At 41.4% G+C, this 25,608-nt stretch overlaps 1 protein-coding gene across 2 annotated transcripts in view; it reads left to right on the top strand.

The window, feature by feature from the left end:
• The window catches only part of LOC121544836 (hypoxia-inducible factor 1-alpha-like), a 45,618-nt gene extending 20,285 nt beyond the window's left edge, over positions 1-25,333 (top strand). For both annotated transcript variants that reach the window (XM_045209125.1, XM_045209124.1), the window contains exons 3-14: positions 1,726-1,877; positions 18,565-18,649; positions 18,981-19,296; positions 19,594-19,700; positions 19,895-20,042; positions 20,215-20,528; positions 20,671-20,858; positions 20,990-21,112; positions 23,013-23,278; positions 23,388-23,484; positions 23,611-23,716; positions 24,229-25,333. In XM_045209125.1, coding sequence (XP_045065060.1) covers positions 1,726-1,877; positions 18,565-18,649; positions 18,981-19,296; positions 19,594-19,700; positions 19,895-20,042; positions 20,215-20,528; positions 20,671-20,858; positions 20,990-21,112; positions 23,013-23,278; positions 23,388-23,484; positions 23,611-23,716; positions 24,229-24,392 — 2,066 coding nt within the window. In that variant the 3' untranslated portion in view covers positions 24,393-25,333. The remainder of the gene's footprint in view (positions 1-1,725; positions 1,878-18,564; positions 18,650-18,980; positions 19,297-19,593; positions 19,701-19,894; positions 20,043-20,214; positions 20,529-20,670; positions 20,859-20,989; positions 21,113-23,012; positions 23,279-23,387; positions 23,485-23,610; positions 23,717-24,228) is intronic.
• The last annotated feature ends 275 nt before the right edge of the window (positions 25,334-25,608 follow it).

Here is a 25,608-nt window from a genome sequence, read left to right as displayed (position 1 = left end):
TTTGTTAAATTTGATACGCCGTGTTTAATTACCATTTTTATAATTTACTCCGCTACTTGATTAATCTCTCCACGCTCTCTCTCGCTCTCTCTCGCTCTCTCTCTCTATGCCGCTTTCCACACAGACCTAGCCCCGCCCCCTGTCACTCAAGGAGTGCTTTTGTTGTTGCTTGACCATGAGACACTTGCGTTCAGTCTGCATGGTCAATGCAGCACATGCAACAATGTTGATGACAACTATGCTGTTTCCACTTTGCGTCTTAATATAAATCCACAAGCGTTCTATAGTTACATTATTAGTTTGTGTTTCTTACATCTGCAAACAGCTAGTTTGTCTTTTCTTAGCAAGTTGTGGCTAAATCGTGTTAGCCGCTAATGCTAATCGCTAGCTAGCTAGCTAGCTAATAAATGTACCGAGTCAGCGCAAATGTAGCTAGTTCTACAGCCTGATACCAGTGATGGTGTAGGCCTAAATCAGCATGTTTGTGCAACAGTATCTTCTAAACCAAAGAGGATTAGGCGAAGCATAAATATGTTAGCTACATGAAGTAGCTAAGAGAACATTTAATGTAGCCAAAGATTTATAGGGTCCCCTAGAAAAACACTAACCAACACTTTGGTTTCTACCCTGTCACAATAAGTCCTCCCTGGCATTTTCATTAGTTTTCATGTCAAATAACACTGTATTCAAAGTGCCCACTATTATATTCTAACTATTCCAACAGTTCACCCAAGTGTTTTGATCTAAATCGCAAGTCAAATCGCAATTGCAAGATTTGGTTTAAAATAAGGTCTAGATTTTTTGCCAATATCGTGTAGCCCTACGTGGCAATGTGGAAATGCAGAAAATTATTTTTGGTTGAAGTTTAACTGAACAGTATAAAACAATCAGAATGGAGAAACATTCTAAATGATTAATGGTCTTTCTCCATTCTGATTGTTTTATACTGTTAAATTAAACAATTTCTGCATTTCCACATTGCCACGTAGGGCTGGGCGATATGGCCCAAATATCACATCACTGTATTTTTCTAATTTTCCACGGTATGACGGTATTTGATACTTTGGAATAATAAAAATTGTAAATTTGCTTTATGAGTAGTGCGTGACCCTATGGTGGCAACACATACATTCTAAATTATTAATGGGTCTATGTGTTGCCACCTAGGGTCACGCATTACTCATAAAGCAAATGTACAATTTGTATTATTCAAAAGTATCAAATACCGTCATACAGTAAAAAACATTTTAAAATACAGTGATCTGATAGTTTGGCCATTTTGCCCAGCCCTACTATCCATATAGGCAAATTCCCACAAGTGTAAACAGTTAACAAGGGCCCCAGGACCAGTGGAAGCGAAATAGCCCCAATAACATCAAAGATCCACCACCATATTTTACAGTAGGTATGGGGTTATTTTCTGCTTTTTGACTGCGTTTAGACAAGCAGCCCAATTCTGATATTTTTTCTCACTAATTGGTCTATTGACCAATCAGATCAGCTCTGAAAGAAATTCAGAATTGGGCTGCCTGTGTGAACGGAGCCTTTTAGTGTTTCTGTGTTTGTTGCAGTACCCTGCCCTACAAGCATGTGTGTTGGCTAGTAATCATATATCCTGCTTTTCTCATGTCCCTGTGTCTGCCACGCGGTCCCTTCTGCTACCTCCCTCTATTTCTTATTCTCTTTCTCACCTCCTCCCCCCTCTCTCTCGCTCTCTTTTTCCAGATGATGAGGAGGAGCAGAAGGAGAGTGAGCTGGACTCCCAGCTGAATGGCTCCTATCTGAAGGCTCTGGAAGGCTTCCTCATGGTGCTGTCTGAGGACGGGGACATTATCTATCTCTCTGAGAATGTCAACAAGTGCTTGGGTCTGGCACAGGTAGGTCTGGTGTCCCGTTAGTCAGAGACAGAACTGACTAGGATAGACCGATCAAGAATGCAGATCTACATGTAACTGCCAAAATAATGGAAACACTTTAGTAAATGAGGGATACAAAGTATATTGAAAGCAGGTGCTTCCACACAGGTGTGGTTCCTGAGTTAATTAAGCAATTAAAATCCCATCATGCTTAGGGTCATGTATAAAAATGCTGGGCAGGCCATTATTTTGGCTACCATGACTATGTCCCCATGTGTCTCCTGGGTGGCGCAGTGGTCTAAGGCACTGCATCGCAGTGCTAACTGTGCCACTAGAGATCCTGGTTCGAATCCAGGCTCTGTCGCAGCCGGCCGCGACCGGGAGACTCATGGGCGGCGCACAATTGGCCCAGCATCGTCCAGGGTAGGGGAGGGAATGGCCGGCAGGGATGTAGCTCAGTTGATAGAGCATGGTGTTTGCAACGCCAGGGTTGTGGGTTCGATTCCCACGGGGGGCCAGTATAAAAAAAATATGTATTCACTAACTGTAAGTCGCTCTGGATAAGAGCGTCTGCTAAATGACTAAAATGTAAATGTAAATGACAATGCCCCCATTCACAGGTGTTATGATGAGTTTCTAGGGTATCAAGTAATTCATGATGTAAGAATATACTTAGACACTTTTGATGGGGAGTTTATATAAGTATTTAATAGGTACCATGGTTCAATATAACAACAGACATAGCTTTGCCTCTTCCCATACCCAACTACTGAACAAAGACCATATCTCACTTATATACCCTCTGTTACACGTTTCTTCAACCACATCTGTTAACCATCAGTGGGCACTCTCTTCTCTGATGTTATTCTCTTGTACCCCAAGGCAATATGTCCTATCCATCAATCATGCTACCATAAACATCAGTAATCTCCTTTGATATAATGGAATGTAGACTCTGTGGCACTAAGCCACTTATCTACTAACTCTAACCTGTTCCCACACAACACTATGAAAACATCATAACAATCCCCCCAAAAAAGTATCTCTCTTTTGTGGTAATAACATTACTTAACCGCAACACTTCACCTATCTTGATATAAAATAAATTGTTCTACAATCAGTAGTATATATATATATATAGATGACTAGAGTCTAAACTATGCTACCAAAAAACATACATAGAAATAAATGGTGCACATCATGACATCATCCCCACAAATACAAAGATCCATGACACTTCCTAAGTTACATGGATATTACAATATATTCAAATGAATATATCAAAATATAAATAACGTCAGTCTTCTTCATCCATCTTCATTCAGAGGAACCCCAAGCTTTTCTCTGGTCACTTGGGGCGCTATCTGATCGACTGAGTCTTCTTTCCACATCTTCAATCCTGTAAACCTTAAAATTCACGTTATACATTTCCAACTTAACATTCCACATTCCTCAATCAACATTATCAATGTACTCTAAACTGGAATAAGATATAGATGAATCATTTGTCCTTTCTCTCCTTGCATTAATATTGACTGATACATCTATATTCATACTCCTAATACCTTCCTGTATTACATTTACATTTTACATTTTAGTCATTTAGCAGACGCTCTTATCCAGAGCGACTTACAGTTAGAGTTCATACATTTTTTTTATTTATTTTTTTCATACCCCCCGTGGGAATCAAACCCACAACCCTGGCGTTGCAAACGCCATGCTCTACCAACTGAGCTACATCCCTGCCGGCCATTCCCTACCCTAGACGACACTGGGCCAATTGTGTGCCGCCCCATGGGTCTCCCGGTCGCGGCCGGCTATGACAGAGCCTGGATTCGAACCAGGATCTCTAGTGGCACAGCTAGCACTGCGATGCAGTGCCTTAGACCACTGCGCCACTCAGCAATGCTGTATGTCTCTTATATTTCCCATAGCTTTATTTAATTTCCCAATACCTTCCTAATCCTGTTGTCCAGCATGTACAACATGTATCCCCTATATAATCACAGACATTCCCCCTCTATCTACTATAATAGCATCCAATGCTATATGATTATCACTTACATAGTCTAATGAGTGACATCTCAGACCCAATTTCTTGAAAACCCATGATTGTTAAAAGATACAATGTTGAACTCTGACTTTGTTCTCCTAATATGCCTGAGAAGACATACACAGTATAACTCTGTTTTCACTCCCTGTTAAATCAGTACATCCTTGAAATATTTAGGATTGAAAAATTCAACCACAATCAGATCAGATGAAAATAGCATAAACATTCCTATGTCTGAAATACCAAAACTCCATGATAGCAACCAATTAAGTACTTGCCTAGCAACATAGATATGTACCACTCTAAATATCCAAATCAATACCACCCAATACTTCAAATGTATATAATGACTAATATGTTAATACGTTAACCCAATTAATTAACATATTCATGATTGTCACAATCAGTCACAATCCTCACATTAACTTCCATGTGTCAAACAGTATGATTCACTTGGTCCTTATCAATGAAAGTTAAAACCCTCAACTTTATCACCCATTACAACTGTCAGAATGTACACTTATATTAACATACAGTATAAACATCCATCATTCTATTATGATTTTCCTCATCCTGATAATACAGATCATTATCTCAATGCATTCTTAATACTATTAATTTAGTAGTGTATATATCAACTACCCCAATTCTGAAATATGGATAAATCCATTTTTTTATCAACACAGCTAAACAAGCCCTTTTTCCTCCCGGCACTTAAATCTTCTGGCGTCTCTTCATTATATTCTTCAGACAGCTTCATAGTTCAAAATGAATTGCCAATGACAATGCCACAACTACAATGTCTCATCTGAGTCACCACCAAATCTACAACCTACAGTTGAAGTCGGAAGTTTACACACACTTAGGTTGGAGTCATTAAAACTCGTTTTTCAACCACTCCACAAATTTCTTGTTAACAAACCTATAGTTTTGGCAAGTCAGTTAGGAAATCTGCTTTGTGCATGACACAAGTAATTTTTCCAACAATTGTTTACAGACAGATTATTTCACTTATAATTCACTGTATCACAATTCCAGTGGGTCAGAAGTTTACATGCACTAAGTTGACAGCTTGGAAAATTCCAGAAAATTATGTCATGGCTTTAGAAGCTTCTGATAGGATAATTGACATCATTTGAGTCAATTGGAGGTGTACCTGTGGATGTATTTCAAGGCCTACCTTCAAGCTCCTTGCCTCTTTGCTTGACATCATGGGAAAATCAAAAGAAATCAGCCAAGACCTCAGAAAAAAATGTGTAGACCTCCAAGTCTGGTTCATCCTTGGGAGCAATTTCCAAACGTCTGAAGGTACCACGTTCATCTGTACAAACAATAGTACGCAAGTATAAACACCATGGGACCACGCAGCCGTCATACCGCTCAGGAAGGAGACGCGTTCTGTCTCCTAGAGATGAACGTACTTTGGTGCGAAAAGTGCAAATCAATCCCAGAACAGGACCTTGTGAAGATGCTGGAGGAAACCGGTACAAAAGTTTTAAATCCACAGTAAAACGAGTCCTATATCGACATAACCTGAAATGCTGCTCAGCAAGGAAGAAGCCACTGCTCCAAAACCGCCATAAAAATGGCAGACTACGGTTTGCAACTGCACATGGGGACACATTTCGTACTTTTTGGAGAAATGTCCTCTGGTCTGATGAAACAAAAATAGAACTGTTTGGCCATAATGACCGTCGTTATGTTTGGAGGAAAAAGGGGGTGCTTGCAAGCCGAAGAACACCATCCCAACCGTGAAGCATGGGGGTGGCAGCATCATGCTGTGGGGGTGCTTTGCTACAGGAGGGACTGGTGCACTTCACAAAATAGATGGCATCATGAGGAAGGAAATGTGGATATATTGAAGCAACATCTCAAGACATCAGTCAGGAAGTTAAAGCTTGGTCGCAAATGGGTTTTCAAATGGACAATGACCCCAAGCATACTTCCAAAGTTGTGGCAAAATTGCTTAAGGACAATAAAGTCAAGGTATTGGAGTGGCCATCACAAAGCCCTGACCTCAATCCTATAGAACATTTGTGGACAGAACTGAAAAAGCGTGTGCGAGTAAGGAGGCCTACAAACCTGACTCAGTTACACCAGCTCTGTCAGGAGGAATGGACCAAAATTCACCCAACTTATTGTGGGAAGCTTGTGGAAGGCTACCCGAAACGTTTGACCCAAGTTAAACAATTTAAAGGCAATGCCACCAAATACTAATTGAGTGTATGTAAACTTCTGACACACTGGGAATGTGATGAAATAAATAAAAGCTGAAATAAATCATTCTCTCTACTATTATTATGACATTTCACATTCTTAAAATAAAGTGGTGATCCTAACTGACCTAAGACAGGGACATTTTACTATGATTAAATGTCAGGAATTGTGAAAAACTGAGTTTAAATGTATTTGGCTAAGGTGTATGTAAACTTCCTACTTCAACTGTGATTGTCTTGTCCATTATACCAACAACATTAGAAATGTTGCCTTTGAACATATCCTTCTCCATTCTCACTCAATGGTGGACTCCTGTCCCACTCCCTTGATATAAAAACATGAGAAAATCAGTTGATAGCTTCGATTGGCTGTTGTACACCGGTTGCATGTCTTCAACGCCTCTGATAGTCATCTTCAGCCGGTTCATAGGTTGTGTCTTTGTATTTGGGGCGGCAGGTAGCTTAGTGGTTAAGAGCGTTGTGCCAGTAACCGAAAGGTCGCTGGTTCTAATCCCCGATTCGACTAGGTGAAAAATCTGTCTGTGCCCTTGAGCAAGGCACTTAACCCTAATTGCTCCTGTAAGTCGCTCTGGATAAGACTGTCTGCTAAATGACTAAAATGTAAATGTAGGTTCACACCATTCTAGGCCAAATTATCCCTACTATGCATCAAGACACCATCTGTATTTACCTCACTAGAAGACAAAACATAACAGTTTAATTGATTTAATTTCTAATCCAATAAATCCATATAAACATTCACTACATGATACATTATTATGTTTTAACAATTATTCTTAATACCAATTTCTAATATACTTCCCAATTTCTGTTAACATCGCTCTGTGTAGTGTGTCCTTCTTGCATCTTACCACTAGGGAAGTTGAGATTCACTGCTGCAATGACACACAGACATAGACACAAAAACAATGCTCCACAGTGGCAGTGCCATCTTCCTCCTCTGAATTAGAATACTCTTACAGAGGGACACATAGATGCAGGTATCTCTCTCTGCTACTTTCCCCTCCATCGAGGTAGCCAGCACCAGCTAGTACTAACCTCTCCACCTAGATTCTTTTCAGCTCTTACTTCTGTAGTCGTTTACTGCCACACAGTCTCCCATGCACAGAAAATGCCCATATTCTCCTCTTAGTTCTGTCAGAGAAGCCTTCACCTTTTGGAAGAAAGTCTTCAGAACATTGTTAGGCGAGACATAGTATTCCACTTTACCCTGTCTTCTTATCAGTCAGGAAAAGCCTTGAGATTAGGAAGTGCACATTCTTGCATCTTGTTGCAGTCACTAGTTTCATAGACATGACTCCTCTACATCCTGCCTTATACCACAAATACATTTTCACCTAAAACATTTAATCTAACCCATAACACATTAATTACTACTGCTCATATTCTAAATATAATTTGCATATTTAACAAAGATCCTCATGCCATCAGTACTTCCCCCTTTTTTTTAACACATGACTCACATCGTGATTCATGTATTAAAGAACAAAACAACGACATTGTTTGTTAAACCAAAATAATAAATGAAATTAAAATGACAACTTTTGATAATACCTTAACTTAATTATATCCCCTAAAGTAATTCAAGAATAGTAAAATTGACTAGCTCCAGGTATCCTTCATTCAGGGATAGCTCTTTCACTCTTTCCTTTCCATGGTCCTAATCATATACAGTGGGGAGAACAAGTATTTGATACACTGCCGATTTTGCAGGTTTTCCTACTTACAAAGCATGTAGAGTTCTGTAATTTTTATCATAGGTACACTTCAACTGTGAGAGACGGAATCTAAAACAAAAATCCAGAAAATCACATTGTATGATTTTTAAAGTAATTAATTAGCATTTTATTGCATGACATAAGTATTTGATCACCTACCAACCAGTAAGAATCCCGGCTCTCACAGACCTGTTCGTTTTTCTTTAAGAAGCCCTCCTGTTCTCCACTCATTACCTGTATTAACTGCACCTGTTTGAACTCGTTACCTGTATAAAAGACACCTGTCCACACACTCAATCAAACAGACTCCAACCTCTCCACAATGGCCAAGGCAAGAGAGCTGTGTAAGGACATCAGGGATAAAATTGTAGACCTGCACAAGGCTGGGATGGGCTACAGGACAATAGGCAAGCAGCTGGTGAGAAGGCAACAACTGTTGGCGCAATTATTAGAAAATGGAAGAAGTTCAAGATGACAGTCAATCACCCTCGGTCTGGGGGCTCCATGCAAGATCTCACCTCGTGGGGCATCAATGATCATGAGGAAGGTGAGGGATCAGCCCAGAACTACACGGCAGGACCTGGTCAATGACCTGAAGAGAGCTGGGACCACAGTCTCAAAGAAAACAATTAGTAACACACTACGCCGTCATGGATTAAAATCCTGCAGCGCACGCAAGGTCCCCCTGCTCAAGCCAGCGCATGTCCAGGCCCGTCTGAAGTTTGCCAATGACCATCTGGATGATCCAGAGGAGGAATGGGAGAAGGCCATGTGGTCTGATGAGACAAAAATAGAGCTTTTTGGTCTAAACTCCACTCGCCGTATTTGGAGGAAGAAGAAGGATGAGTACAACCCCAAGAACACCATCCCAACCGTGAAGCATGGAGGTGGAAACATAATTCTTTGGGGATGCTTTTCTACAAAGGGGACAGGACGACTGCACCGTATTGAGGGGAGGATGGATGGGGCCATGTATCGCGAGATCTTGGCCAACAACCTCCTTCCCTCAGTAAGAGCATTGAAGATGGGTCGTGGCTGGGTCTTCCAGCATGACAACGAGCCGAAACACACAGCCAGGGCAACTAAGGAGTGGCTCCGTAAGAAGCATCTCAAGGTCCTGGAGTGGCCTAGCCAGTCTCCAGACCTGAACCCAATAGAAAATCTTTGGAGGGAGCTGAAAGTCCGTATTGCCCAGCGGCAGCCCCGAAACCTGAAGGATCTGGTGAAGGTCTGTATGGAGGAGTGGGCCAAAATCCCTGCTGCAGTGTGTGCAAACCTGGTCAAGACCTACAGGAAACGTATGATCTCTGTAATTGCAAACAATGGTTTCTGTACCAAATATGAAGTTCTGCTTTTCTGATGTATCAAATACTTATGTCATGCAATAAAATGCAAATTAATTACTTAAAAATCATACAATGTGATTTTCTGGATTTTTGTTTTAGATTCCATCTCTCACAGTTGAAGTGTACCTATGATAAAAATTACAGACCTCTACATGCTTTGTAAGTAGGAAAACCTGCAAAATCGGCAGTGTATCAAATACTTGTTCTCCCCACTGTACACTGCTCAAAAAAATAAAGGGAACACTTAAACAACACAATGTAACTCCAAGTCAATCACACTTCTGTGAAATCAAACTGTCCACTTAGGAAGCAACACTGATTGACAATACATTTCACATGCTGTTGTGCAAATGGAATAGACAACAGGTGGACATTATAGGCAATTAGCAAGACACCCCCAATAAAGGACTGGTTTTGCAGGTGGTGACCACAGACCACTTCTCAGTTCCTATGCTTCCTGGCTGATGTTTTGGTCACTTTTGAATGCTGGCGGTGCTTTCACTCTAGTGGTAGCATGAGACGGAGTCTACAACCCACACAAGTGGCTCAGGTAGTGCAGCTCATCCAGGATGGCACATCAATGCGAGCTGTGGCAAGAAGGTTTGCTGTGTCTGTCAGCGTAGTGTCCAGAGCATGGAGGCGCTACCAGGAGACAGGCCAGTACATCAGGAGACGTGGAGGAGGCCGTAGGAGGGCAACAACCCAGCAGCAGGACTGCTACCTCCGCCTTTGTGCAAGGAGGAGCAGGAGGAGCACTGCCAGAGCCCTGCAAAATGACCTCCAGCAGGCCACAAATGTGCATGTGTCTGCTCAAACGGTCAGAAACCGACTCCATGAGGGTGGTATGAGGGCCCGACGTCCACAGGTGGGGGTTGTGCTTACAGCCCAACACCGTGCAGGACATTAGGCATTTGCCCAGAGAACACCAAGATTGGCAAATTCGCCACTGGCGCCCTGTGCTCTTCACAGATGAAAGCAGGTTCACACTGAGCACATGTGACAGACGTGACAGAGTCTGGAGACGCCGTGGAGAACGTTCTGCTTCCTGCAACATCCTCCAGCATGACCGGTTTGGCGGTGGGTCAGTCATGGTGTGGGGTGGCATTTCTTTGGGGGTCTGGGGCTCCATGCAAGATCTCACCTCGTGGGGCATCAATGATCATGAGGAAGGTGAGGGATCAGCCCAGAACTACACGGCAGGACCTGGTCAATGACCTGAAGAGAGCTGGGACCACAGTCTCAAAGAAAACCATTAGTAACACACTACGCCGTCATGGATTAAAATCCTGCAGCGCACGCAAGGTCCCCCTGCTCAAGCCAGCGCATGTCCAGGCCCGTCTGAAGTTTGCCAATGACCATCTGGATGACCCAGAGGAGGAATGGGAGAAGGTCATGTGGTCTGATGAGACAAAAATATAGCTTTTTGGTCTAAACTCCACTCGCCGTGTTTGGAGGAAGAAGAAGGATGAGTACAACCCCAAGAACACCATCCCAACCGTGAAGCATGGAGGTGGAAACATAATTCTTTGGGGATGCTTTTCTACAAAGGGGACAGGACGACTGTACCGTATTGAGGGGAGGATGGATGGGGCCATGTATCGCGAGATCTTGGCCAACAACCTCCTTCCCTCAGTAAGAGCATTGAAGATGGGTCGTGGCTGGGTCTTCCAGCATGACAACGAGCCGAAACACACAGCCAGGGCAACTAAGGAGTGGCTCTGTAAGAAGCAGCTCAAGGTCCTGGAGTGGCCTAGCCAGTCTCCAGACCTGAACCCAATAGAACATCTTTGGAGGGAACTGAAAGTCCGTATTGCCCAGCGACAGCCCCGAAACCTGAAGGATCTGGAGAAGGTCTGTATGGAGGAGTGGGCCAAAATCCCTGCTGCAGTGTGTGCAAACCTGGTCAAGACCTACAGGAAACGTATGATCCCTGTAATTGCAAACAAAGGTTTCTGTACCAAATATTAAGTTCTGCTTTTCTGATGTATCAAATACTTATATCATGCAATAAAATGCAAATTAATTACTTAAAAATCATACAATGTGATTTTCTGGATTTGTGTTTTAGATTCCGTCTCTCACAGTTGAAGTGTACCTATGATAAAAATTACAGACCTCTACATGCTTTGTAAGTAGGAAAACATGCACAATCGGCAGTGTATCAAATAATTGTTCTCCCCACTGTAAGTATAAAACTGCTTAAATTTACTAACCTCCCCCCCCTTAGCCCTGGGCAACATTCCAATGAGAGATAAGGAAATACCCTTTCTCCTGGAAGAGAAAGTATACATTTCATTAACATTAAATTACAATCAGTAATCCAAAGATAGTAATTACACACAAAACATGATACAGATATACACTGTTCTATTTCACATCAATAATTGATTGTTTCAATATATTTCCTCATAACTACTCCATAAGAAGATTACCTAAAATCTCTCAAAAGATGACAACCACTCAAATATCTGTTAGTATACAATGAGTATGTTTAATTGATTACTCTTCACTTTATCCTCTAATTCTCACAATGATTATCGAAATGCTAAATCTGCTACATGTGATCCCATATCAATATATCCTAGTATCGCTACTTGATCAACAACATAGGAAATACCTGTTTCATTTTACATTTTAGTCATTTAGCAGACGCTCTTATCCAGAGAGACTTACAGTTAGTGAGTGCATACATTTTCATACTGGCCCCCTGTGGGAAACGAATCCACAACCCTGGCATTGCAAGCGCCATGCTCTACCAACTGAGCTACAGGGGACCACAGTTACCCCTTATATTGTTCCTGTCACCCCTATAAATGTCAAATTTAATTAATTCACCCATATAATCAATTACTCTGCGTAAGGAATCAATTAATTCCTTATCCCAGGCATCTATTAAAAAGGTTGTTTGATACGTTATCTCCTACTTTCCCTTAACATATACTGTAGGGGATTTCCATCAATCCTGGAAAAAAAACTCCCACTCAAAACACATCAGATAATACCACGTTCCATTAAGTTCACCACACCTTCTACTATAAACCTATAACCCCTGTATGGTAATGTAATCATCTCCACTTGATGCATTGATGTTTGAAAATATAAACCTATTGTTTAATAACCCCAGAACCTACAAACAATGTGTACTAGGGCGGCAGGTAGCTTAGTGGTTAAGAGCGTTGTGCCAGTAACCGAAAGGTCGCTGGTTCTAATCCCCGAGCCGACTAGGTGAAAAAAATCTGTCAATATGCCCTTGAGCAAGGCACTTAACCCTAATTGCTCCTGTAAGTCGCTCTGGATAAGAGCGTCTGCTAAATGATTAACTATTATTACTAATCCATCAGCCTAATATTAAAAACAACCTCCCATTGTTCAACGTACCAGAAACAGATTAATTAAATAACTGTCTGCATAACTCATTGTTGTCTAAACAAACCATATAATACATTTTTTATCAAAGAACGTTCCATATTCAACCATCTAGATATGTGCTTCCCATCACCCTCTGTGTCCTTTATATCCCGATATATATATATATATATATATATATATATATATAGCCTAACTATCACTACTTTCTTTCACCCTCTTACTAAATCATGGCATTAGTAAATTCTATCCACAAACCACTACTACTTAATAACCTATTTTCATAGACCTTACTAGAAAGCATTATTTTTAATCCCATTCTATTCAAACAATCCAATTCAACATCTCATCATCTCCCAATTAACCTACTTATTCTTCTTTAAACAATCCAGTTCAACATTTCTCATTACCCAATTAACCTACTTATCCTTCAAACACAGAAAACCCTCTAGCTATCATTCTTTACCGCTGACTTTCCATCTAACGGTACTTTAACATATGACAAATTATTGTGAAGTTATGGTCAAAACTAACAAAACATCTATTCACAGAGATGCAACTTTAATTACTATGTTATGCTATGAGTTGGTAAGACAATCTCTTTCCTATAATGTTATCAATTCACCTAGTGATCTAGGTCCATAGCATCAATGTAAAAGTTTTGCTTTCTTCCCAACCTGGGCTTGAACCATGGACCCTCTGCACACATCGACAACAATCACCCTAGAAACACCATTACCCGTCGCTCCACAAAATCTGCGGTCCGTGCAAATGAAGATAAACAACTACTTCCATGTCGCAGACCAAGTTACGTCACCACTCTAAACCCACTAGTTCACACCTCACGTTTCAGCGAGCCCCAATGGCTAACACCTGCAAACAAAAACATGGAAACTCTTCCATTTTTACTAGCAGACCAAACAACACATTCTCAAACAGCGTTCTGCATTTACCTCTATTGTAGGGTTTAAAAACTAACGTAACAACATTAACCATCCTAAATTGCTGTAGTAACGTTATGTTTGGTTCAGTTTATCTATTACGATAGTATGTCCATAATACTTCTGTAGTAACCTCAACCAAAAGTTGCTATATTCCTCAGTCAATGTTATCTTTCATACTCTGCGTCCTTCCAACACTGCTTCATTATCCCTAGTGTTTGTTTAATATTCCTATTATTCTCTGAGATCCCTAACTTCACTTCCCATGAATATAAGACATTCGCTTCTCTATGCGTCGTAAACTACATCCTATTTCCCCTTTTATCAACTAAGATCATAGCCACAGCTCTTCTGAAACCATCAATCCACCATTATTAGAATACATCAGATCTAGGCAACTGTCCTTTCTAAGTAGGCTACAAGTAACACCAAACACTTGCTGTAGTTGATCAGCATATATTTAATTTACATCCATACTATGAATATCCGATTTATGGATAGACATTACGACACCATTCTCAATTTTTTAATCTAGCAAACCCGTAGGCAACGCAAAGAAAAAGACCACCATGCAATCGTCTCGCTATTCCTGTTAAACAAGTGAGTCTTTCCATTTGAACCACGCACGCTTCAAACCTTCCATTCTATATCACCAAACCAAATACTCTGTAGTATCCGTTCAAGCAACACACACCAACAGTTGAATTATCCTCAGAAAACCTGATTTTACTCTATTTCATTGAAATGACAAATAAATCCCACAAATAGAGCAATTACAATGGTTTGTCGTCTTACCATCTGATACAAAATGAAGTTCCTTCACTTCACCACCTTAGCTCCACACTGATAAGTAGTTTAATGCAAACCCTAAATTGGCTTTGTACAATATTATACTTACGTCTTTAACCACATTACTTATGGTCAGAATTACTTATGGTTTATTCCTTAAACCTTCTCTATCACATGATCCAACAACGGTACAAACTTAGAAAACCCGTATTCATTATTTTCCCACCCATAACGTACGTTTGGGTGAGCAAGTTAATACCTATATAACGTTAGAAACTTCTAGGTACTCACATCCAAGAATCCCTTCGTGTTTTTGTTTTTTTACCAATACACAATCGACACCCAAACCTCTTCAAACATTCTCCCAGCGGACAGAAACAATAGACTGTAATTTTCAGGACACTGCCCTGCCTGTCCAGAAAATACACTTTTCCACTACTCTATAAAACAGCATCACAATATCCATACCACTCCTTGATATTCTATGACCTAATTCTGTTATATATCGCAACTTCTTATCCAAACTTATATCAAATTATCAAATCCATTTCTATAACTTATTATGCACCCTTCAGATTCAAATTACTTTATACTCTTTGTTCATAAGAGAGCCCATGTTGTCCCATTCAATTACTTAACTTTGTTAGCTGACTTTTTCTCCTTATTACTTATTTCCTTGCCATTGTGCGCTCATTAAATCGCATGCTTTATACGCCTCTTTCATATAATGTAAATCCCATTTCGTGTTGCTTACGGCGATATTGTCAATGATATATTTTCGCGCTATCTATAACTTATCCCTTAAAAAAACAAAAAAAAACCTTACTCATTATCTGTCCATGCGGATAAATCGCCAAGATTTGGTCCCCCATTGAAAAATCCTAATTTACTTAACATCTATTACTTTTACAAGAGACTAATTCTAAATGCAGATTAGTTTGTAATAATTTCGTCATTTCCTGTTTCTCTCTTCGAGTTAAATGAAGCTCTGCTTTACTCTTAATGGTGGCTGTTTTTCCAGATACCGGTCTACTAAACTGGCCATTCATTACTGCTATTAGTTCATGAAGTATTAGTAATTAAATACTTTAATCAAATCCCCATTCTGTAGCTATGATTCACTATGTTACATTGCATCTGCTCCGAGTCTTTCACAAAACATTTCTCTCCTAACCAAGGTATTCAAATCTAATGATGATACTACACATCAGAGGTCCGTAACCTATTTCTTTAATTTTCTTTACCAAGGTATTCAAATGATGATACAACACATCTCTCTAAGTTCTACACCTACTCCTGTATTCTCTTTTGTCTTTGTACTCATTACTGTTAACACACCCTGTTTTGAATCATAGCACCATGTTATTGTCTAATTTGATAATTCTCCTTACATCTCACTAAATAACTCAATACCACTCATCGTCCCCCTCTAAAGTATTGCATTTTAAAAGTTCGTTACAGCTCAGCTTTACCACAGATGAGCAGAATTTGACATAATCAAATAAATGAAAGTCTGCTTACCTGTTAGTTCGGCTGTAAACTGTATCCTGTTCGTTTAGATGCCAATCTGTTATGATGAGTTTCTAGGGTATCAAGTAATTCATGATGTAAGAATATACTTAGACACTTTTGATGGGGAGTTTATATAAGTATTTAAAAGGTACCATGGTTCGATATAACAGCAGACATAGCTTTGCCTCTTGCCATACCTACTGAACAAAGACCATATCTCACTTATATACCCTCTGTTACACGTTTCTTCAACCACATCTGTTAACCATCAGTGGGCACTCTCTTCTCTGATGTTATTCTCTTGTACCCCAAGGCAATATGTCCTATCCATCAATCATGCTACCATAAACATCAGTAATCTCCTTTGACATAATGGAATGTAGACTCTGTGGCACCAAGCCACTTATCTACTAACTCTAACCTGTTCCCACACAACACTATGAAAACATCATAACAACAGGGCACGAGTGGTCACGGAATGGTTTGATGAGCATGAAAACTATGTAAACCATATGCCATGGCCATCTCCGTCACCTGATCTCAACCCAATTGAACACTTATTGGAGATTCTGGAGCGGTGCCTAAGATAGCATTTTCCACCATCAACAAAACATAAAGTGATGGAATTTATTGTGTAAGAATGGTGTTGCATCCCTCCAATAAAGTTCTAGACACTTGTAGAATCTATGCCAAGGTGCATTTGAAGCTATTCTGGCTCGTGGTGGCCCAACGCCCTATTAAAGGGATAATCCACCCCCAATAAAATTATGAAATTCCTGTCATTTTGGTGAAAGCCTATGTTCTGTCAGTGGGTAAAATAAAACATTTCCGCATGATTTAACATCTAAGTGGTCCGTCTGTGAAAATCAGGATATCGTGTAGGATTGCGTCATAGCTACATAATTCTCATCACTGGAGATGGGGATAACACACGATCACATTTCATAATGTTTTAAAACGATTACCTGCACTCCAGATCGCCAAATCAGCCAATAGATGGTATGGGAATACTTGTCCAGAACCCATCCATCCATTTATATTGTCATGACAAAGTATATATATCTCGCTGAGATGTGCTCAATCTAAATGGTGTACCAAATTATTCAACTCCGTTTCTCCTTCAAGTACCTTGTCGCAATGCACCCTGTGTCTGTGGGAAACAGAGATATTACAGAAAGGAGGAGACAGGAATCCAATTGGACAATGAATGGAGAAACGGCCCACCCACTGACTGTCGACCCATCGCATTCACGTTGTCATGCTGTGTCACGTGGTTGCTAAGCTAATCGTCACACAATCCCTTCTTAAAGTCAGGGTATGTGTTGAGAAACCTGCCTATTTTCCTCGAAAGTACGTAATGTCACGATTCTAAAGTTATACGATATTATGGAGAACAAGTGAATTATCTTGGAAAATATTAGCAATATTGTACTTGTTCACAAAATTAATTGTTCACGCCCTATTGACTCCCATTCACTCCATGAAGGAGAGCTCTCCTTGTCCCAGAATCACCCAGAATGCCCCGCGCAGCCTTATGGACAACGTACACAATGGGTGTTAATACGATTCTAATGGAGTTTCCCATCTCAAAAGTATCTGTGTGGGAAAGCAACGTTACTCTGCTCTCGCTCTGGGCAGAGATGCCGTTTATAGCTCCGTGACCGGGACGAACTGCAAGTTGAACTCGGTAAGACTCCTAAATTGATAGTGCAGTTTTATTTAGGCGATTTTACAGCTAGCTAGCTACTTCACATGCTGATATTGACTTTGGTATTATTGTGTGTAGCTATATGTTCTAGCTAGCTAGCTGACTAGCTAGCCAGCCAGCCAGCCCAGAGAGAAAGAGCATTGCATTGTGGGTTTTCTCCCTCTCATCCCGGAGGACCTGAGCCCTAGGACCATGCCTCAGGACTACCTGGCCTGATGACTCCTTGCTGTCCCCAGTCCACCTGGTTGTGCTGCTGCTCCAGTTTCAACTCTTCTGCCCACTGCTATGGAACCCTGACCTGTTCACCGGATGTGCTACCTTGTCCCAGACATGCTGTTTTCAACTCTCTCTCTGCCGCACTTGCTATTTCAACCTCTAAATGCCCGGCTATGAAAAGCCAAGTGAGATTTACTCCTGAAGTACTGACCTGTTGCAACCTCTACAACCACTGTGATTATTATTTGACCCTGCTGGTCACCTATGAACGTTTCAACATCTTGGAGAAAAATCTGGCCTTAATGGCCATGTACTGTTATAATCTCCACCCTGCACAGCCAGAAGGGGACTGGCCACCCCTCAGAGCCTGGTTCCTCTCTAGGTTTCTTCCTAGGTTTCTGCCTTTCTAGGAAGTTTTTCCTAGCCACCGTGCTTCTACATCTGCATTGCTTGCTGTTTGGGGTTTTAGGCTGGGTTTCTGTATAGCACTTTGTGACATCTGCTGATGTAAAAATGGCTTTATAAATACATTTGATTGATTGATTTGACATGCAATAGATTTCCAAAAACGATTTTCACATGTTTCTACCAACCTTGTTATAACCACGAAATGAAACATTTGTTCACAAAACTTGTTTTCACATATTAGTGTTATTTAACACTATGTAACACTGTTCATCATAGGTTTGGGGGTGGATTATCCCTTTAGTGGTTTTGGTTGGGGTTTCCTTTATTTTGGCACTTACCTGTATTTGCTGTTCTTCCCTTGGCATGAATATGTTGTGTGTTTCTAAACGTCCTTCCTCTTCTGTCCATGTGCAGTTTGACCTGACAGGACTTAGTGTGTTTGAGTACACACACCCCTGTGACCATGAGGAGCTAAAGGAGATGCTGGTACACAGAACAGGTGAGACACACCCCTGTGAAAACACACTCATACTCAAGGTTCCTACTGAGAATAGACTGCTGCACACAGCACTCTGGAATATCAGTGTAACAAGTAGTGTGGGGCTGAATTTAGCAGCTTCAAGCAAAAAAGTCAGAGCCTGTCAGAACCAGTTATAATTTCCCACTCCAGTCCTGAGGTCAGTGTGATTAGAGTGGGCTACTGTCTTTTCCCATGGTATTCACTCTGCTTCACTGGCACCATTCCTTTTTTGCACATCACACCAACACTAAATGTAATTTTTATTTCTTAACCTCAGTCTTACGTTCTCTCTCCTCCTCTGCCTTTTCAGGGATCTCTAAAAAATCCAAGGAACCAAACACAGAGCGCAGCTTCTTCCTGCGGATGAAATGTACCCTCACCAGCAGGGGGCGCACTGTCAATGTCAAATCAGCCACCTGGAAGATTCTCCACTGCTCAGGCCATGTGCGAGTCCATGAAGCCCCAGCTGAGCAGAGCCCCTGTGGGCACAAGGAGCTGCCCGTCTCCTACCTGGTGTTGGTCTGTGACCCCATCCCCCACCCCTCCAACATCGAGGCTCCGCTGGACACCAAGACCTTCCTCAGCCGCCACACACTGGACATGAAGTTCACCTACTGTGACGAGAGGTGAGACTGAGACCTACCATTCCGCTGACTGCAGCATCAGCATGAATAATGTAGTAGAAGAATACTGAATCTAACACAAAGCTATACTCCATATAAGAATAAGGGCTATTGTTGTAAGAATATATGTTGCGTTGAATTTTTTCCTTAAAATTAAATGACTTGTATTCACACAAAGATGTGATAAAAGAATTTGTAGTTCCTGAATGTAGTGCCACAGAGCCACCTTGTGTCCAATAGGTTTAATGGCACTCCAGTAAACAGCAGGATTAACCTGTCCCCTATCTCTGTGTTGTCCAGGATCACTGAGCTGGTGGGCTATGATCCAGAGGACCTGTTAAATCGCTCTGTGTATGAGTACTACCATGCCCTGGACTCAGAACACCTGACTAAGACCCATCACAACTGTAAGCATCCCCACCTAAACATGACAATGCAAAGTGTATTCGCCCTTAAAGCAGACACGTAATCTGGAAATGCCCAATGCTTTGCAATATGCTTCAGTACATAATACAATGTTGACAGACTAGGTAGCTACTTGCAGTCTCTCTTTCCTCTTCCTTTTTTCTCACCCTCTTCTTCTTTCTTCGGGTCTCTCCAGTGTTTGCGAAGGGCCAGGTGAGCACAGGCCAGTACCGCATGCTGGCTAAGAGAGGCGGCTTTGTGTGGGTGGAGACTCAGGCCACTGTTATCTACAACAACAAGAACTCCCAGCCCCAGTGTGTTGTCTGTGTCAACTTTGTGCTCAGGTACCGTCATGGACTACACAGTGTGTTATATAGAGGCTAGTTTGATCAGGGCTTTAAACTGTCTGGTGGACCGACCCCAGTGGGTTCTGACTCAACCAATCAATCAGATTTTCACTTTGTAAGGTGGAGTAAGACATGATATTTAACTGTTTTTGTCTCCCTCTTCCTCCAGTGGAATTGAGGAGGAGAAGATGGTGCTGTCTCTGGAGCAGACGGAGGACATGAGACCTGTAAAGAAGGAGCTGGTGGAGGAGGAGGAGGAGGAGGAGGAGAAGGAGGAAGAAGAGGAGGAGAGCTCTGAGGCAGAGGTGTCCCCTGTGCTCCTGAAGGAGGAGAAGGTGGATGTGAGCAAGCTGTTCACCCAGGCAGTTGAGGCCCAGCCCCTGGCCAGCCTGTACGACAGACTGAAGGAGGAACCAGAGGCCCTCACCCTTCTGGCCCCGGCCGCAGGAGACACCATCATCTCCCTGGACTTCAGCAGCCCCGGTCAGTACCCTGCCCTGCCTGGAGCTCTGTGTGATAGTTACTTTTGAATAGAAAATGAACTTTATAATTTGTGATAGTCACACTTTACTGGTCCCAACCCTAACCCAAACTCATTCTGACCCCCTTTTTACTGTCCCTGCAGTCTCTGACATCCTGCTGAAGGAGGTGCCTCTCTACAACGATGTGATGCTGCCCTCCACCAGTGATAAGCTGGCCCTGCCGCTCTCTCTGCTGCCCTCCAGTGAGCAGCCCCTGGTCCCCAGCACCTCCGTGGACACCAAGGCTGGTCCAGACTCCTCCAGGACCCCAGGCAGCTACAGCTCCAATGAGGTGAGCAGGGATACCACGTCCAGACGGACCACTTTTAAAACTGCCAATCAGGAAATCAATGGAAAGTTGCTACGTCAAAAATACTTCTGTTCACAAAATCTAGTCTTTAACCAATGTAATGTCCTCTGCAGCCTGACAGCCCGCTGAACTTCTGTTTCCCAATGGACTCTGACATCAGTGCTGCGTTTAAACTGGACCTGGTGGAAAGACTGTTTGCCATCGACACAGAGCCCAAGACGCCTTTCACCTCACAGGTACGGTACCTACAGTATCAATGCTAAGACATTCTAATGCATATGGGTCCTTCTATAAACTAGGGTACCAGGGAGGATTTCCTACACTGGACAACTTGTTGCATCTGTTGATAAGTCATTGATAATAATCTGCCCATTTTTGTCATGTCATTACATTAAGGTATAAGGGGGTATCATAACTATATTCAATAAAATTCACGAGTTGATTTAAAACCTATTTTTCAACCCTTTCTCATGGTTGGTGTCTTGACGGATTTGTCCAAAATTGGTGTAAGTTGTTGTTATATCATATATTAAGTAAGCATTAATCAGTTAAATTAGTCAATGAACTTGAATCCTGGATCTAGCTGTTGGACAGTTTATTTGTATAGAGATCTCAGAAATGCAGTGTAACTAAGTAACATTTTGTGTCTCCTTATGTTACGGGGTGAAACCATTAGCATGGTTCTTCAATAATTATGCATAAAACTTGTTGGAATGCGCATTTGGTATCCAGCTGATTAGGTACGCCGTGATATTTTCACACATCATCATCTGATCCAGGAATTAATTTTCCGAATGAGAGTCAAGTGGCGAACAGCTGTTGTGAAGCTGCAAAAAATGTGTTTGCGAGGAATGTCCAGAATATTTTGGTGTCCTATTCGTTACGCCAGTGAAGACAGTTGTGCCTGGATCCACGTTGGATCTAATATCCCTAGCAAATTGAGATTGATAATCTGTTGTCTGATTGATTTACAGCAGGTTCTCGTTAGATTTAACAGAGAAAGCAGCAAGGTAATGAGTTCATGTTTTCATATGTTTTTGTGCCTCGGATTGGACACTGAGTCTACTGTGCGTAGGATAGACTATTGCGCAACACCAATGCTGTTCCTATTATTTATTCTGGATATAATGACAACAAATGAAATAACCTAGTGGGCTTATTCACAATATAATCTGGTAATGAAATAATGTGATATTTAGTTTTCCATGTTAGACCTGCAATTTTAAACAATACAAGGGGCTTGAAGTAGCCTACTTCAGAAATTCAAGTATTGGAATAGGCCTACCTTGAAAATCAGACATTTCCTAGATTTCGTGCTTGAAAAGTTGTAATTATTGTTGCCAATGTATAAGTTCTCCTGCTCCCTTATAATTATCTGTGGCTTCATTTTTGAGTTTTTGTAGGAGATGTTCTATATTAGGGCCTATATGTACAATTATATAAATTATACAATTGTATAACATTGAGGTCCTTGAAAATTACAATTAAGTGCTTGAAAAAGTCCCTGAAATTTCTTGAATTTTAATTTAACATACAATGTCTGTATGAACCCTGCTTAAAGAATGTATAGCCCTATGTTGTATAGGTGGAGTAATGGGTCAATTTGCATACATTCACTTTTATTCCTCTTAAGTACACATGTGGAACTGCATGAAAATGAATTTTATTTTTTGTTTCAAACCATTTTGAAATGTTGATCCCAATGTCACACATTGGCCCCATTATTTATAAAAAAAGACCCATATACGTGTGGGTAGACTAGCTTTTTTGATATTCTAATTGACCTCTGGGGAATACTTTTTTTCACAATTGGTAAGTTTTCTATAATATCCATGTGGTCACCAGAAAAGATTCATGAATTTGGATTACACACTATCAGTAGCTGGAGGAGGTAGTGAACAATATAAGGAATAAGCTGGGGTGGCAGTGGGACGCGTCCATCCTGGTACAATGGTGAACCTGAATGAAAGCGAATCAGCTGTTGTGTGGTTTAAATACTGTAGGTGGAGATGTAATTGATGTGATTCCATTCCACCACTTCCCTGAACTTGCGTGAATTCTAAACGTCTTTTAAAGGATATGAATTGATTCAGGGAAAGTCTGATCTGACAGATATGTTATTGTTTCCCCCTGTAGGCCATGGAGGACCTGGACCTGGAGATGTTGGCTCCATACATCCCCATGGATGATGACTTCCAGCTGCGCACCCTGTCCCCAGAGGAGCCACTGTCGTGTGACCCAGCCCAACCCCTAGAGAGCTCTCCTCTGTGCTCTCCTCTGCACCTCACCCAGGATGTCCACAGCTACCCTGGCTCCCCCTTTAGTGGCCCAAGCATCCGGACAGCTTCCCCAGCCCCGGAGCTGGCAGCTAGCTCTTGCTCTGCCTCCTTACTCACCACGAGGTAAGTCCCACCACGTACACACACTCCTTCCAACTTACCCTCTCCTCAAAACTAAATCATATCAGTGTTTTCTGACTACTGACATGGTGTGTGACTCTCTGTGCTCTAGGGCGCCTCAGATGGACAGAGAGATCTCTCTCAGGACACTGGCCACCCAGAACACACAGCGCAAGAGAAAGTTGTCTCTGTCTCAGGCTGTCGGAATAGTAAGTGTGTGTAAGACCTTTAGAAATGTTTTTATCATGTAAAAAACAAATAACATTTAGCAGAGATATTCTGTTTGATAACATTCGGCATATTGAGGGCTAATTTGAATCTGTTGTTTTTCTCAGGGGGCATTGCTCCAGGACCCTCCTGGGCTGGGTAAAAAGCTCAAGGTGTCTGAGCTGAGCAGCTCTGAGGCTCCCTCCAACAGGACCATACTGCTCCTACCTACAGGTAGTTAGTCCTGGAACACCCAACAGCCAAGGCCTGGCATTAAGCTTTTGTGTACAGTACCTTCGGAAAGTATTCTGACCCCTTGACCTTTTCCACATTTTGTTATGTTACAGCCTTAATCTAAAATGGATTAAATAAATTAAAAATCCTCAGCAATCTACACACAATACCCCATAATGACAAAGCAAAAACTGATTTTTAGAAAGGCTGTAATCGCTGTCAAAGGTGCGTCAACAAAGTACTGAGTAAAGGGTCTGAATACTTACATAAATGTCATATTTCAGTTTTTTTATTTTGATAAATTAGCAGTTTTTGTTTTGTCATTATGGGGTATTGTGTGTAGATTGAGAAGGGAAAAAAACGATTTAATCAATTTTAGAATAAGGCTGTAACCTAACAAAATGTGGAAAAAGTCAAGGGGTCTGAATACTTTACGAAGGCACTGTATGTTTTACATATCATTTACATGAACAATGACACTAGTGTCCCTTATATTCTCTTGTTTCTCTTAGACCTGGCAAGCCGCCTGCTTGGCATCTCCTCGGAGGGAAGCGGCTCACCCTTCACCCTTCCACAGCTGACCCGGTATGACTGTGAGGTTAACGCCCCCGTGGTGGGTCGCCAGCACCTGCTGCAGGGCGAGGAGCTGCTGCGTGCCCTGGACCAAGTCATCTGAGGCAATGCTTAGCCTGCCCCCTGCTGGACCAGACTAGACACTACAACTTCTCCTCACTCACTCCCTGTCCCCACCCACTGCCACTTTATTTGTCTCTGTGTCAGTTTGATATTATACTTTGGCTGCTGTCTGCATCCACCAAGTGATCTCTGCAGCGTTCCACCTTGATGAACGCCATACAGAGTTGGTGTAAGGGATGTGGTAGTGTTTGCAGGTAGAGGCACGTAATTGTTTATTTCTCGGGAGTCTCTGACAGCACACGTATGGCGCCTCCATGGATGGCTCTGTTCTGTCAGGTCTCCATGGAAACCGGCGGCGCTAATGCCAGCAGTGTATTGTAAGCTTCAGTCGCACAATTTATATTTTCTAAAAAAATTAAAATGTACCAGCAATATATATTACGCCTTTTTAAAAGTAGTTTTAATGGAATTTCAACCATTTTATTGAACTTTTCCCTCTGTATTCTTATGTCGTGTATAACAATAGTCTTTGGTCCAGAAGGCTGAGTTCATTGTTTCATTGGATGTTCTATCCCTATTACTGGTTACCAGAAGTTTAGGCTTAAGTGTGTGTGTGTTACTGTGCATAGACCAGGAGAACATTTAGAGATGGCTTAAAGCCTTTTCATGAGTAATACAATACAGGTGGAAAGGTATCATTTCAACTAAATCCGGTGTTTGTTTTTAATCATGGAGGATTGGCCACTCAGTTTGATCACATAAATCATATTTTAGTTGAGACTCAAACATTTCATTTAGATTGAAGTGGCGTGTATCATATGATCATCATATTTTACCAGTATAATTATCTCATCATTAGTAGCAAGCAAGTGTTATGCTTGCATACCTGTTTTCTCAGTTGTCTGTTTTATGGCATTGGTCCACATACTGCAGTGTTCTCATGCTTCCTGTTGCTGTGTAAAATAAAACTGCAAAAAATAATATTCATTGCCTTGTTTAAAATATATATTTATTCTGTCATGTCATCATGGAATATTGTGGTATCATCCTTGTATTACTCAATGTTTTCTTATTTTACAAACGATGGAATAAAAAACATTAATTCTTCACTCCAACAGAAGAATCCTGCACTCAAATTGAAATGACACATTAGATACTGAGCCTAACAACAACAACAACAACAAAACTCTTCATAGTTGATACATGCTTACAATATTCATGTATTATAGTTACGTTTGTTTGATTGGTACAGACAC

Source organism: Coregonus clupeaformis, chromosome 29 (assembly GCF_020615455.1).
Source record: "Coregonus clupeaformis isolate EN_2021a chromosome 29, ASM2061545v1, whole genome shotgun sequence".
NCBI lineage: Eukaryota > Metazoa > Chordata > Actinopteri > Salmoniformes > Salmonidae > Coregonus > Coregonus clupeaformis.
This window is presented reverse-complemented; position numbering and strand designations above follow the sequence as displayed.